The 15,573-nt window shown below is 35.3% G+C and overlaps 3 protein-coding genes across 3 annotated transcripts; all 3 read right to left on the bottom strand.

The window, feature by feature from the left end:
• Positions 1-1,141: 1,141 nt before the first annotated feature.
• On the bottom strand, positions 1,142-2,995 carry LOC125470260 (ubiquitin-conjugating enzyme E2 28-like; the record flags this gene model as incomplete). The annotated part of the gene is made up of 3 exons (XM_048569084.1): positions 1,142-1,462; positions 1,651-1,755; positions 2,930-2,995. Coding segments are annotated over 3 exons (315 nt in total), but the record flags the coding sequence as incomplete, so codon positions are not given.
• Positions 2,996-9,709: 6,714 nt separating this feature from the next.
• Positions 9,710-11,378, bottom strand: LOC103946640 (ubiquitin-conjugating enzyme E2 28-like). Its single transcript, XM_048564664.1, has 4 exons — positions 10,985-11,378; positions 10,651-10,778; positions 10,188-10,292; positions 9,710-9,999 (listed from the first exon to the last, which is right to left on the bottom strand). Exons 1-4 carry the CDS (start codon positions 11,052-11,054, stop codon positions 9,856-9,858), a joined length of 447 nt encoding a protein of 148 aa, XP_048420621.1. The 5' UTR covers positions 11,055-11,378; the 3' UTR covers positions 9,710-9,855.
• A 727-nt stretch (positions 11,379-12,105) lies between these two features.
• Positions 12,106-15,405, bottom strand: LOC103946643 (rac-like GTP-binding protein 5). Its single transcript, XM_009357401.3, has 7 exons — positions 15,115-15,405; positions 14,068-14,155; positions 13,877-13,986; positions 13,687-13,750; positions 12,929-12,993; positions 12,699-12,764; positions 12,106-12,605 (listed from the first exon to the last, which is right to left on the bottom strand). The coding sequence occupies exons 1-7, from the start codon at positions 15,211-15,213 to the stop codon at positions 12,504-12,506; spliced, it is 594 nt and encodes a 197-aa protein (XP_009355676.1). The 5' UTR covers positions 15,214-15,405; the 3' UTR covers positions 12,106-12,503.
• Between the last annotated feature and the right edge of the window lie 168 nt (positions 15,406-15,573).

The raw sequence follows: 15,573 nt of genomic DNA, 5'->3' as shown, positions 1-15,573 counted from the left end.
ATAAGTAAAAAAAGAAAAAAAAAAGAGAAAAAACAAAGAAAAAAAAGAAGGGAGAGGTAGGGATTAGTTACAAGATAAATTGGGGTTACAAAATATTTATTGTAATAATAAAGCGCTTTTAGTTCAATTGGACTTGAAGCCAAGTAAAGGCAGCTTGCTATTAAGTTATAGTCTTGGACTTAGGCGGGGAACCTCAGTTAAACAAACTAGTAATCTAATCAGTCATCTAATCTTATGCTAACGGCAGTGGGACTCCTACGGGTAATGAGAAGCTTAAAAAATGAAGCTCATTTCTTTGAAATCCCACTATAGTAATGCCAATAAAAATAGAAAATGAGAGACCCAATGTAATGAGAAGATGACTTATAACTGCAAAGCTATAAGGTATCATTCATTCCTACTGACAGTCAGAATTTCTTTGAATATGTCCTTGAATTCATTCGGGACGTGAGCAAAACTCAGATTGGAGAATTATTGGTCCATGGGTTCCCTTTATTGGAACTATGTCACTATTTATTTTTGTTTTGAATTGTTCAGGGGCTCTTTTACCTTGGAAATCATACAGTTACGTCATGGGGAGTTAAGAATTTTTTTAATGCAGAAATAAGCAAAGGTAATTGATATCCGAGTGATAGATTGTAAGATGTATATTTGGTGAAATAGTTAGTGCATGAAGTTTTTGTATGCTTTTCATCAAAAGAAAACCATTACGATCATTTGATCCTAATTGGATTAGGTTTTCGTGTCTTGTGGAACAAGAATGGTCAATCTCAGCAAAGTCAGTGAACTTCGCCTACCTTTTCGGATCACAGCTGGATGTGATGACATCATCACATCGATTTGAGCAACTCTATTCAATCAGAGTTGTTGAGTCCATGATCGGACTTCTAAAGCATACATTTTCCAATCGCCTTACTCCGATTCTGAAAAATCATGATCCCACAATCTTCATATCCTTATTTTCTGGTTATTATTATTATTTTTTTTTTAACAATCGATATTATTTTCTTGTGTGCTGATTTCAATTTTCAACACATTATTATGACTGTAACTCACAACTCCACACAAACATTAAAATGTACACGTGTCATCATTAACGTTCGAGCAAGAGTTACTAATAGAAATTACCTTGATTATTAATTTCATTAGTTGGATTTATTGATTGTGACGAAGAGTACAAGAAGTTGGCAGCTATATATATTCTTTTCAAGCAAAGGAGCTCAGATTACAAGTTGGGACCTCAACATTCATAACACAAACAGTAATTATTGACAGTAAAAAGAGGAGGTAAATCACTTAAACAAGATTAGGGTTTTAATTAACAAGTGGCATACTTCTGGGTCCAACTCCGAGCCGTTGACTCATATTTGACTTTGTCACTCTTGCACGTATGAGCAATCTCAGGCACAAGAGGATCATCGGGGTTTGGATCGGTCAACAATGAACATATGGACAGTAAAACCTGCATTAATCAAGTAATTATTAGTAAATTAGATTTCAATCAAAACAATAATTTAAGATGAGCACAACCAACTATCGTCTAACTTATGTGTGACACTTGATACGAAAGTTTTCAACTTGTCTCAAAAAATTATGATTCTAAGTTAGCTCAAATATGAATCAACAGAAAACTCAAATTGTGTGTGTTACCTTGGAAATGGTGAGTGCTGGACTCCATTGCTCCTTGAGAATGTCCAAGCAGATACTGCCGTTGCTGCTTATATTTGGATGGAACACTTTAGTTCTGAAGGCAACCTACAGATTCTCACTGAATTAGCTGTTAGAAAGACTAAGATCTTGGGTATTTTCTGTTGCCGGTCTTATATTGTCATATTGTAAATCCAAGTAAGACGTTTAAGCAGTAACAACAATATCATCAACCTTTCATATCCACAGCTTGACAATATAAACGTCTTAGCTTAACATACAGTTGGAAACATAAACGTCTTATGTTGCTAGACAAGCTAACAATGACAATATAAACGTCTTAGCTTAACATACAATTTGAAACATAAACTTCTTAGGTTGCTAGACAATCTGACAATGACAATATAAACGTCTGAGCTCAACATCCATTTTGAAACATAAACGCCTTACGTTACTAGAAAGTCTGGCAAGAAAACATTGTTGGAACTTGTGTTTTATGTGGGACTCCAAGTCCGAGTCCCACTTCGCCCAAACCTTTGCTTTTCTTTACCTTTATAAGTGAGTGAACTCACTTATAGTTTGAAATGAATTGGGCCAAAGCCATGGACCTTGGACCTGGAGGGTTTGGGTGCATATATTAAATGTCAAAGATGTGCCTTGGGCCTTGGGGCTCGGATGGACAAAAAACACAAGTTACGTTTTTGATTTTTTGGATTCAGTTTTTTCAAAAAGGATAAAACTGATTGAACAGTTACGTTCAGTTTTTAAAAATTGATTGAACAATTGCATTCGGTTTTAAAAATTGATAAGCATGAACGGTTTTTTGTTCAAGTTATGCCATTATATATATGGCAATAAAATCAGAAACTCATCTATCATTTTCATTTCCTTTCACCATATTTCACAGAGAAACGCTCAATCAATTCGTCAAGAATCGAAGTTCGTGTGCAAGAACTTGGATTAGATAGTTGTATCTTGCAAGATAGACGTCCATTTGAATTACTGCACTGGTGTAGGGGCGTATTTCTGTCTTAGGAGATTGCTACTGCAAGCCTCTATCTTCCTAACCAAGTCAGTGTTTTGTGGTTTATTAATTTAGTTTTATTAATTGTTTATATTATGAGATATATATATAATATCCTTGTGAAATTTCTATTCGAAATAATCTGTGCAATTGTTTTATATTATATACTTGACATTTGATTGGTTCTAAGAAACATTTCACTGAAAGGTGACAAACTTATGTAAGAACAGAGTTTTGTGGAATTTTCTTGTTGCATACCTTTGGAGGTTTGAAAGGATAATCAGGTGGAAAATGGATAGTCACAAGGAAGACACCCCCAGAAATTCAAATAAATAAATATTTACAGAAACGAGCTCTAATCTGACAAAAAAAGCTTACATACACAAATGGTTGTTATTCAAAGAAAAAATGTCTGAAAAATGGTGGGTTTTGGGAATTCCGTCGGCGAGAGAGTGAATTCCCGCCAAAAGTGGACAAAGCCTCTTTATTTTTTGGGGTTTTTAATTTTTAATTTTTTTTGTTTCCTGTGCTGTTTTTTTGGTTCTTGTATAAAGTGAGAGCAGAGAGGATGAAGGTAATTTGAGGACGTTAAAAACCGGCAGTTTTCGCGGGAAATCCCAGAAATGCGACGAAAGAGGGCAGACGGACTTCCACCAGCTTTTTGCGGATTAACGAACAACAGGAGGGCTGTAGACGGCCGTGGCCGTACCATTTATGTTTCATTCAATTTATTTGAATTGGTTCTCAAACTAAATAAATTCGACAAAAAAAAATCAAACTAAAATAAAATTGAACTCATGCTGCACGATGAATAAATTGTCAAATCAAACTTTTGGACGAAATTAATTTTGGCATATTTATTTGAAGAGTTTTATAATTAGGGTTGGTCCTAACCTTAATTAAGCTTGGTTATGTCAATGAATTAGTTGTAAATTGGGGTGTTTGACTTTTCATTAATTAGTGGTCTATTTTTTAGATTAGCCATAACTAGCTAATTGGAAATGATTTGGTAGGTGGAGTCATGACGTATTTTCAAAGAATAATTTCATTTTAATCTAATTTAATCGAAAGTGTATAAGTATCACATCTGCTTTAGCTAATATCGTTACATACACATGTTTGGAATTAGAAGACGACAAATTTTACCATGAACAAGATGAAAATAATAAACTACGTGATGAGAAATATTTTGTTTTTGCTTTGTTATTTTTTGTTCGTTTTAGTCAAAAGCCACCGTAGGAACTATGTTTTTTGTTTTCAGAGATGAAAATCATTGTCAGATGTCATTTACAATGCTTTGACTTTATTATGGTTAGTTTAAACTTTCAGGTAAGGGAGTTGGTTTTTATACTTATTTTAGCATCTCGCATCTCTTTTTATTTACAGTCGTATTCACTATATAATTAATTAAGAAGCCACACGCAATGGTCGAAAATAATGACGGGTGTACTATGGATAGAATGCAAGCTTTCTACTACGGATAGAATTTTGACTTTTGCTACGTCGATTCCTGCCATTTGCGTACGCTGCTTTATTGCTATGAAGTTCCCTTGGCCTGTTTTTGTCATGTGGGCTACTAGATGTTGCAAGGAAAAATCTCTATCATCGATAGTTTTCAAGTTAAGTCTTTGCTGCTACAATGTATTATGTTTGGAGGGAATAGAGCAACCGTAGATTCAACAACTTATGTCAACCCGCTGCGGTGGTTCTCAACTCAACTAAGTCCACCATTAGACTATTGAGTTTTTTGAAAATCGCTCATTCCGCTGCTAATGACTCTACTTTACGGGAATGAGAATATAACTATGAATAGTTAGTGTTTATTTTTGTTGCTTGATGCAGCGTTGTTAACTTTGTTGTATGTTTTTCTTATAATTGCAGCTCTTTGTTGCGTGTTTGTATTTTAAGCTACTCTTTGCTGCTTGTATTCTCCTTTTCTCATCAATATATTTTATTTATAAAATATAAAAATAAAAATAATGACGGGTCTACAAAAAATGAAGAGTAAAAAAGGTGTAAAAATCACTTCCCTTTTAATAAACATATAGTAACTTTAAAATACAACCGTTTTGCCACCTTAGCTTGATGAAATTATGCAATCGGTCTGCTTAAAACTTTCTTTAGTCAAATCATATATATCAATCACTCTAGTACTACAAGTGGTTCTCTACCACAGTGGTTAAGAGGAGTGTTGCTCTTGCACCACATCGAAAGTTCAAACCCCATCGGCTTCATAATCTAACAAATTTATGGTTTGATAAAAAAAAATCACTCTAATACCAACTAATTCTGCAAGTTGACTGGTGTTTATTCTGTTAAGTATTTCTCTTCTCAAATGTTAATCATGTTTTTTCGATTTAAAAAAAGAAAAAGAAAACATTTATGTGGTCTAAATGTTTATGTGTTTCCTTAATTATTTTTGCATGGGATAAACGATTAATTACATATGAAACTCCCCTACGACTCTTTTGGTTGCCCAACACAGAAAACGTTTGTGATTGAAATTAAGATGGCAACAAAACACAACCATCACTGAAATGATATTCAAGTTGAGAAAATCGTTTTCCTACTTAGCTTCCGTAATAGAGCATTTACCTTTACACTCATAACCCAAAATTAAAATTTAGCCTAAGCTCCCCGACCTTTCTTTGTGACAAGAAAAACTTGAGTGAAAAGAGAGCACTGCCACATGACACGTAAATATGTACCATGAATTGTTCTATTAAAAAGTACAATGTGTTACATATACTATCTAGTTTAAATATAAATAGCTGAATACCAATTATCCTGGCATTAGCAACAATTAAGCATCTCCTAATTAATAAATTAAAGTAGGGTTTTTGGCAGCCGTCCATTGCGTACACGTTATTTGTTAGGAGAATATATGGTTGGTCAAAGGGTATCAAGACATGCCCTACTAAACCTTCTTTTCGATAATAATGTCATATAAACGATATAAATAAACCACACAAACGGTAATCACGTACGCACATACATAATCAATCTCTCTCCAAATATTATTTGCCATCAATGACATCAATGACATTATTTGATTTTATTATTGAACTATAATTTGTTTGAATGTCATTAGAAAATAATAGAAAGGTGTGCATGCATTAATGATTCATGCACGCTTAACCTAGATAATATATTTTGAGTAGTGCTATTTACATACTTTATTTTACTCTCACATACTTTTGTTAATTTTTGTTCATTGATCTTCTTCAATTCACAAAATCCAATAACTGAAAATTTCACAAAATCCAATAACTGAAAATTGAGAGAAGTGTGTGAGAGATAAAAATGGGTGTAGTGGATATAGCACCACCCTATATTTTATGAAAAAATTACTTGTTTTCAGTACAAACGACATTATTATTCTAATTTATGTACGCTAATGGAAGAGAAATGATTTTGAGAGTGAGTGGAATAGGAAAATCCTAAGCATCAAGGCAATACACCATTTATAAAAAGTGAATAATGGGATAAAAAGAAACAAATATGCAATTAGTAAATATTATGCGTTACTTGTAGCATTATTTATATAGTTTATTGGTTCGTTTGGATGTGCTTTTAAAATGACTGAAAATACTTTTAGATAAAATGTTTTTGGGTTCCAAAAGCACTTTAAGTGTTTTCTACAAGAAGCACCGATTATGTGCTTCCTACAAAAATTACTAATTATGTGTTTCATCCAGGAAGTACTTTAAGTGCTTTTCAAGGATTTCCTAGCATTTTTACTAAAAATTATTTCCAAAAATATTTTCACCAAAAGCGCTTTCAGTCATTTAAAAGGACATACAAACAAGCACTATACTTGTTATATAAAATATTGAGACATTAAACCTACTTCTGGGTAACAACTTGTATAGTACAGGTTTGCCACCATAAGGATGTCCTGTGTTAATAACACAAGGACATGTAAAAAAAATAATACATGTTCTTACATTAGTGACAAGGTTGAGTGATAAAACTTCCAACGGAAGTGGAAAGAGGGAACACCCCACACCAAGAGTTTGTAGGGAATATTTTTGAGTGAATGCATTTGGAGTTTAGTATATTTTATTTCTCTATTTTGTAGAATTATTAGAGAGGCAAGTCAAATACCTACTCCCAATAACACTGATATTGTCTCCCAATTTGATAATTACCAACTACCCAATCTACCAATATTGTCCCACCTGCACAATCCGTCAGGTGTGAAATTTTATCACAAAAGGCCTTGATATTAGTTGGAGTGGAATTAAGATATTCAAACTATTATTTCTCATTTTCTATGGCCAATGTGGGACTCAACACTTTTCTAGTTCATAATTAATAAGCGGGTTCGCAATAGAGCAATATGGTTGAACAAGAAAAAATGATATATATGGGTAGGGAAAGGGATCCTCTCTGGATCCCTTCTACCAAGTCCACAAAGGCCACAAATCCGGGCCTTTGAAATTTGATCCAACGACTACAGTTATTATAACTTTTAAAATGGGCCCCTGTTTGTAGCCGCTGGATCAAATTTCAAACGCCCGGATTTGTTGCCTTGGTGGACTTGGTGGTAGGGATCCGGATAGGATCCCTTTCTTATGGGTAGCATAGCTTAACACAGTCTGTTTGTGACAGATTGTAAACTCTTTCGTTCCTTTAGTCTTTTCAATGGCACTTGAATCTTAAGTCGCGGTCATGTCTCGCCCCCATTGTTGATATTAACCTTAAAAAGGAAACTGTAGGTACATCTAGTCCGTGAACAGCTAACCATCGCATTGTAAAAATTGGATAGGTTCTATCTATAGTCATTTGGGCCTCCTAAAAAGATCTACTAAATTCAACGAGTTGAATGACTAGTGAATTACAACTCTATTATATTGCAATTGGTGCATTGGTCTTTGTTGCCTTATGGTTAATTGGTCACATTTTATTCATGAAATGTATTGGGTTGGAATTGACCGTTCAAGTATTTTAAATTGCACGCTAAAAACGGTAGAAATAGGGGCATATATAAGTATAATAAATATATTATATATGTTATGCGATCTATATTGGATTGATGATATAGAAAAGAACTTTAGCTTTAGCCGATCGTGACTAAGAAACCACCAGTGGTGAGCCGGGAATGCCCGACTTATCAATTTATTCGGTAACCTATAATCTTTTTCAGTCTGAGCAAGATACGACCAAAAGCCCCTGTCATGATGAATCCTGCGATGTATTGGTGATGAGTATATAACGCAGTTTGAGTAATAAAGTCTTGTGCTATGAACGCATAAGCATGTAAAGAGTACATGTGTTGAGCGACCAAACTAAGTTGATTCTAGGAAATCTTGAATCAGACCATTTACACTTACTTCCATAAAGGAAGAGCGGGCCTCCTCGATAGAAGATTTTTTATTTTATTTTTTTTATCTTGGTCCTAGTTCAATAGTAAACAGGTCCGAACTAATTGAATACTTGTGCTAGAAATTCCCCGAATTGGTTTACCATTTCCATAAAATAAATAATTTACAACTCAAAGTTCTAGATTATCCCTTTCCCGCAATGAATCCTAGAGGGAAAGTGCTGCTAAAGTTATACCGTCCACATTTCATATATGATTATAGGTCGAACCAAAATAAAATACTTTTTCTTGGTGGGTGTGATCCATTGGACATAAATCTAATATTTCAATTTTTTGATTCCTTAGAATTTTTTTACCGTCCCCGGTGGTATCAAGATGTCGTTGTGTCGGAATATCTTATTCATCTCTCCAGGAAAATGGATATCTCTGGAAAATATTTTTAGTTCAATCCTTTTTTTTTCCTAACCTCAACAAGAAGGCAAATGGTAAGATCCGGGTAATAGGTTTATTTCTATAGTGCAGATAGTCGCACGTAATAACAGATCACGACCATATTAGTAAAAGCATGTGGTAAGAATGGGTTTCGCTCTATTTCTCGAAAATAATATTCTAAAGCTTTCTTAGAAAGAATAAGTAAAAAAAGAAAAACAAAGAAAAAAAGAAGGGAGGGGTAGGGATTAGTTACAAGATATATTGGGGTTACAAAATATTTATTGTGATAATAAAGTGCTCTTAGTTTAGTTGGACTTGAAGCCAAGTAAAGGCAGCTTGATGTTGAGTTATAGTCTTGGACTTAGGCGGGGAACCTCATTTAAACAAACTAGTAATCTAACCAGTCATCTAATCTTATGCTCATGGTAGTGGGACTCATGCGGGTAATGAGAAGCTTAAAAAATGATGCTCATTTCTTTGAAATCCCACTATAGTAATGCCAATAAAAATAGAAAATGAGAGATCCAAAGTAATGAGAAAATGACTTATAACTGTGAAGCTATAAGGTATCATTCATTCCTACTGATAGTCAGAATTTCTTTGAATATGTCCTTGAATTCCTTTGGGACGTGAGCAAAACTCAGATTGGAGAATTATATAGTCCATGGGTTCCCTTTATTGGAACTATGTTTCTATTTATTTTTGTTTCGAATTGGTCAAGGGCTCTTTTACCTTGGAAATCATACAGTTACCTCATGGGGAGTTATGATTTTTTTGAATACCAAAATAAGCAAAGGTAATCGATATCTGAGTGATAGATTGTAAGACGTATATTTGGTGAAATAGTCAGTGCATGAAGTTTTGGTATGCTTTTCATCAAAAGAAAACCATTATGATCATTTGATCCTAATTGGATTTGGTTTTCGTGTCTTGTGGAACAAGAATGGTCAATCTCAGCAAAGTCAGTGAACTTCGCCTACCTTTTCGGAGCACAGCTGGATGTGATGACATCGTCACATCCATTTGAGCAGCTCAATCCAATCAGAGTTGTTGAGTCCATATGGTAATTTTTCTGGTAATTTTTTTATTTTTTTATTTTTTTTTAATAATCGATATTCTTGTGTGCTGATTCAATTTTCACCACATTATTATTGCTGTAACTCACAACTCCACACAAACATTTAAATATACACGTGTCATCATTAACTTTCAAGCAAGAGTTACTAATAGAAATTACCTTGATTATTTCATGAATTGGATTTATTGATTGTGACGAAGAGTACAAGAAGTTGGCAGCTATATATATATATATATTCTTTTCAAGCAAAGGAGATTACAAGTTGGGACCTCAACAGTCATAAAACAAACAGTAATTATTGACAGTAAGAAGAGCAGGAAAATCACTTAAACAAGATTAGGATTTTTATTAACAAGTGGCATACTTCTGGGTCCAACTCCGAGCCGTTGACTCATATTTGACTTTGTCACTCTTGCACATATGAGCAATCTCAGGCACAAGAGGGTCATCGGGGTTTGGATCGGTCAGCAATGAACATATGGACAGTAAAACCTGCATTAAACAAGTAATTATTAGTAAATTAGATTTCAATCAAAACAATAATTTAAGATGAGCGCCACCAACTATCGTCTAACTTATGTGTGACACTTGACACAAAAGTTTTCAACTTGTCTCAAAAAATTAAGATTCTAAGTTAGCTCAAATATGAATCAACAGAAAACTCAAATTGTGTGTGTTACCTTGGAAATGGTGAGTGCTGGACTCCATTGCTCCTTGAGAATGTCCAAGCAGATACTGCCGTTGCTGTTTATATTTGGATGGAACACTTTAGTTCTGAAGGCAACCTGCAGATTCTCACTGAATTAGCTGGTAGAAAGACTAAGATCTTGGGTATTTTCTGTTGCCGGTCTTATATTGTCATATTGTAAATCCAAGTAAGACGTTTAAGCAGTAACAACAATATGATCAATCTTTCATATGCACAGCTTGACAATATAAACATCTTAGCTTACATACAGTTCGAAACATAAACGTCTTATGTTGCTAGACAATCTGACAATGACAACATAAACATCTGAGCTCAACATCCATTTTGAAACATAAACGCCTTATGTTACTAGAATGTCTGGCAAGAAAACATTTCATCAAAAGGTGACAAACTTATGCAAGAACAGAGATTTGTGGAATTTTCTTGTTGCATACCTTTGGAGGTTTGAAAGGATAATCAGGTGGAAAATGGATAGTCACAAGGAAGACACCCCCAGAATAAGGGCTATCATATGGACCAATTATTGTTGCTTGCCAATGAAACATGTCCTCAGCCACAGGACCTGAACAAAGAAGAAAAGAACACCATAAAAATTACAAATACTTCTAATCTCTTCTCTTCTTCATACCTGGGTGTATGCAAGTTGGTTAGAACAGTGTACTCCTCCTTATTCATCAAAGTTCGAACTCCTTACCCGTAGTTCAGATTAGATTGACTAGAATACCGCTTGAACAGAAAAATTAAGAATAATTTCTTCTCTTCTTTTACCTGCACTACATGAAGTTGGTGGATCTCTTTGCAAGTCCTTGAGCTCCTTCAATATTCTCTTTGAGGCCATTCAATTCAACCACTTTCAAAACTGAAGCTTGTTGGTTTATGTTAGGAGGAGGTGGTGGTGTATTTAATGAGAGGGGTGGTGGTGGTGGACCTGCTGGAGAGGTTCATGAATTCATACTGCGGGCTGATGAAAGTGGGAAACAGAATCAGTTCCAGAAGCAAAAGTTGAAAAGCAAAAGAATCAAGAGAGTCGCATCAATGTGAAATGTAGCACAAAAAATTCAAAGATATTATTTGCTGTCACAAATCTCTAGTCATTGTTCTGTTTACAGAATTCTATCTTTATATCACATGTAATTGGCTGCAAATTTGATTACTTGTGCATGAGTTGGAAGAACTTTTCAGTGTGACCGCTAAATCGTCCTAATAAAGTCACGAAGCTGTGTGACTACCGCCACGCTTAAAAAATATCTGCAGATGCCATAAAAAGGGCATAACAAACTGAAAGTGATGACTGAGGGACTCCAATTGGTTGGCAGTGGGAGTGGTCCTGTGGATGCTTCTTACCAACCTAAAGAATTAAAAGATATATTCGTGCTTAGCCTCAAATAGTTCACGCCTTGAGTTTCTGGGACAATTCCAAAGTTGATGGGCTGTAAAAATGATTTGGAAAATCTTCTAAAACGAAATACAAACACTTTTTGAACATAAAGACCGTGACATTCCCTGCAATGCTTACTGCATTCTACTTTTGTTCTTGTTTCTTTCTGCATTCTATTTTTGCCATTTTCTTTCTTGATCATCAATTATGTCCGACAATTCTTGGACCGTTTAACTTTTCCTTTAGACCGCTCATGTGTGTACGCGCGCGCGTGTGGTTGTAGATCAATTTAGGTACGGACATTCGCGTTGAAAATTGTCATTTGCCCAGCCTCTCACGGACCACACTTGAACATTTTTGTATATGTTCATACAGACACACATACATTACAAACAGAGATTTTTGTATATGTTCTTACGGACGCATATGTACATTACAGAGAGAGAGAGAGAGAGAGAGAGAGAGAGAGAGAGAGAGAGAGAGAGAGCATTGTCACACTAACATTCAAGACTGCAAGAAAAATTATCATGATTCATATAATACATATACATAATCGTGAATTTTGAAATGTACTAAATCAGTTACACGATGTGGATATTATCGTCGCTTAAAAAGTAGAATTTCAGTACTATATAGAGACAATACATTAGGGAAATCAAACCCAAAGAGAAGAGGTTTCTGCATGTTACTAACATCGTAATGCAAAGCACTAATATACAAATCAGAACACTGCAAGGACAGCACAAACAAAGAACTTGATGCATACGTAAAGAGTGCTCCTACACCTGTCAGTCGCAACTACAATTCCCAGCCTGTGGCTTCCTCCAGGCGGAAAAAGATAGCACAGGGGCTGAGAGAGATAAATGGATAAATGGCTAATTGGTCGCACTTTCTTCTGACAATCACAAATCACAATATAGAGCAGGCCTTCTGTGCCTTTCTCTTCTTTTTCTTCTGCTTTGGTGGCTGGAGAACCACTTTAATGGCTGCATCAAAGACTGCTTTCACATTCTGCATTCACAAAGGAGTATTTACCGCAAACAATGTTAGACCAATGCATACTTTCCCCGTCGGTCTAAACTAATCTGAATTGAAGTTACAAACCTGCTGTGTTTTTGAACTGCATTCTATGTAAACCGGAGCCCCAATCAGCTTCCTTAGTTCCTCTCCCTTCAAAAGGAACCCAAATGAGAAACCAAAAAAAATGTAGAAAATGAGGTCTTTATCCTATTAGTTGCCAGACTTTGTGAGAAAAAAAAAAATAGATTGATGTCAAAATAAATAATTAAGCAAAGAAATATGCGACTGTAAATTCATGTTGCACCAGAAAATACCTGCGCTGTGGTAATTGGCACTGCACCAGGGTGATCTACAAAGAACTGCTTGTCATCTCGAAGATCTACAGCAATAAAATATAGCAGTCATGAAAAGCAAAGGATTAGTGACAGAAAAGATAAAGAGTACATCCAGTATGCTACTGCAAAATAACATGATGTGAACGAGAGTACATGTGGACGCTACGGCAACATAACCAAGACATGATTGGATGAGGCAATCCTGACGATATCAGACAAATCTTTGTATTTCAAAATGCACATGTAAATCCAACATATGTACATCTTTAAATGTTGATTTGAAAGGGGGTTTACAAAGAGCACCTGCTGACAAACAATTTAGTGCCATTACAAAGAGAAAGCTGTCAAAAGAGTTCTTCAAAATTAAACTTGTAACCTTTGCTAAGCTTTTATCATAAGAATCCTTTGACATTCTAAAAAAGGCTAATATGTAAGCACGGATTGCATGAGAAAGCAACCCAGGCAGTGTAACAAAAAACAGAAACAATCAACACAAAAGATGCAGTTGACCATCCCTTTCGATCTTGAAGTATGCAATGAACCCTATCGGATCCAACCAAGAATTCTTAGGTAAGCATAAGCAGGCAAAGCTACAACCCTAGGAAAAATATTCATAGGGAAAGGAAAACTACAGAATAATAGAGCAATTGAAGTCAAAACTGATAGCAATCACAACTCAGGAGTAGCGTAATAGGAAACAAAGGAAAGCAAGGGGGTAGAGATTCTAGAGATCTAACCGAGCTTAGTTCCAACAAGAATAATTGGAACACCAGGTGCATAATGCCTCAACTCAGGAACCCACTAAACATTAAAACAGGAAAGAAAGAAAGCTTCATCAGCGAAGTTAGACATCAATGATCAAACAATAATAGATGAAAGAAGAGGGTGGTGGAAACGAAAGAATTAACTGTGGATAGTTTGTCTTACCTTCTTGGCAACATTTTCATAGCTGGCCTTGCTTATGAGAGAGAATGCAAGTAGGAATACATCTGCCCCACGGTAGCTCAACGGTCTTAATCTATTGTAATCTTCCTGCCCTGTTTCACAAATTTAAAACATCAGATCCAAGCTTTAGAAGAAGACAAAAGGAAGGAATGTTTGTTTTGATTTGGACTTACCAGCAGTATCCCACAACCCCAAATTAACGGTGCTCCCGTCCACAACAACATTTGCACTGAAATTGTCAAACACAGTTGGCACATAGTCCTGTTCCCCAGAACATTGCAATGGAAGACAGCAAATCGTAATCAATCTCTTGCAAAGTCAATCTCATACAGAAATAAATAAATAAACATATGAAAGCAAAAGTATTGAAATTTTTAACAATCACACCAATGCAAATCTATGTGCGAAAACTCTCAAAGTTACATGCATGCCATACTTTTTAAATCACAAAAAGCACCTTACGCCGAGCAATCGTATAGTCTATTAAACAGGTATAACGCAGAAAGGTGTCTATTCACCATTTATGATCAATCAAGGAATTGTGTAAGCAGAGAAATCTGTAGACATGAAATTTATCGAAGCTCAATATTCAACTCAGTTACTTGGCTTAATTGTGAGATAAGACTAAACACAGGTTAAGGAATGGCAAATCAAAGAAATGGTCAAAGTCAAATGGACAAAACCAATAACTCTTAATAAATTCTGCACTTCAACATAAGCATTTTGATCATTTCAATTCAAGCACAAGAGCTCAAACTTGATGTCAAATACAAGATTTCTTTGTAATACTTTACATACCAAATAGAGGGTAAACTGAGAAATGTTGAAAATAATAGTTTGCTAAATTAAAAGCCGGAAATTGTTCGTGTTAAAATTGAAGTTAGATTTAGCATGAATTACTTACAATACACCAACTACCCCCAATCAAATCATGAGAATCAAGTTTCTTCTCATTTCCTAATTTGGTGTGAAAACATAAATGATGAAACACAATACACAAAACGAAGCTTTTCTTTCTTTCTCCCACATGTTCTCGGAAACCAAACAAAAAGAAGGAAACTTGCTCAAGAAACTTGCAGCAAACCCACATTGAGTGACCAGAAAACCCTACTAGGCTCAGCTAAGCAAACCCAACTAAAGACAAACCTCAAAGACTCAAACTTTTCACATTTTTTACTTCACTTTCTCAGCAATCAAACGGAAAAGGAAGAGAAGTTTACCGTGGGGAAAGTGTTGCTGGTGTAGGAGATGAGCATACAGGTTTTTCCCACAGCTCCATCCCCAACTGTGACACACTTTATGAACCTGGAGGCACTCATTCTCCACCCAACTCTGCCTCTTCCTTCTTCTACTTGTGCTTCCACAAAAACCCTAATCCAAAATACAGCAGAAGTTTCTGATTTCTTTAATCCCCACAATCCAGACAAGTTTTGTCTTTGAGACCCAGAGAGAGGGTTGGGAAGGGAAAGATGAAGGGGGCTGGGCCTAAAAGAGCCAGCTCTTGCCAGCTATAATGAAAGAGTATGATATTAATGTATTACCGTGAACCTCAATGACTCAATATCCCAATTCAGTAAATTCTGTTGTGTCCGTCTCACTGTCACTGTCACGTGAAGTTGTGTGTAACTTTCACATTGTTGTATAACGCACGTACAATATTATATATAGAATTAAGACAT

This window comes from the organism of the source record quoted next, unplaced genomic scaffold, assembly GCF_019419815.1.
Source record: "Pyrus x bretschneideri cultivar Hongxiangsu unplaced genomic scaffold, Pyrus_bretschneideri_v1 Contig10, whole genome shotgun sequence".
Lineage (NCBI taxonomy): Eukaryota > Viridiplantae > Streptophyta > Magnoliopsida > Rosales > Rosaceae > Pyrus > Pyrus x bretschneideri.
This window is presented reverse-complemented; position numbering and strand designations above follow the sequence as displayed.

Excerpts from the sequence above, each read along its gene's own strand:
- LOC103946640 (XM_048564664.1), bottom strand. The coding sequence starts at position 11,054 with ATGGCCTCAAAGAGAATATTGAAGGAGCTCAAGGACTTGCAAAGAGAT. Across the intron at positions 10,779-10,984 it reads ACCAACTTCATGTAGTGCAG|GTCCTGTGGCTGAGGACATG; the intron begins GTAAAAGAAGAG and ends TTCTTTGTTCAG. Across the intron at positions 10,293-10,650 it reads ATCCTTTCAAACCTCCAAAG|GTTGCCTTCAGAACTAAAGT; the intron begins GTATGCAACAAG and ends GAGAATCTGCAG.
- LOC103946643 (XM_009357401.3), bottom strand. The coding sequence starts at position 15,213 with ATGAGTGCCTCCAGGTTCATAAAGTGTGTCACAGTTGGGGATGGAGCT. Across the intron at positions 12,765-12,928 it reads TGCCAATTACCACAGCGCAG|GGAGAGGAACTAAGGAAGCT; the intron begins GTATTTTCTGGT and ends TTCCTTTTGAAG. Across the intron at positions 12,606-12,698 it reads GCAGTTCAAAAACACAGCAG|AATGTGAAAGCAGTCTTTGA; the intron begins GTTTGTAACTTC and ends TTGTGAATGCAG.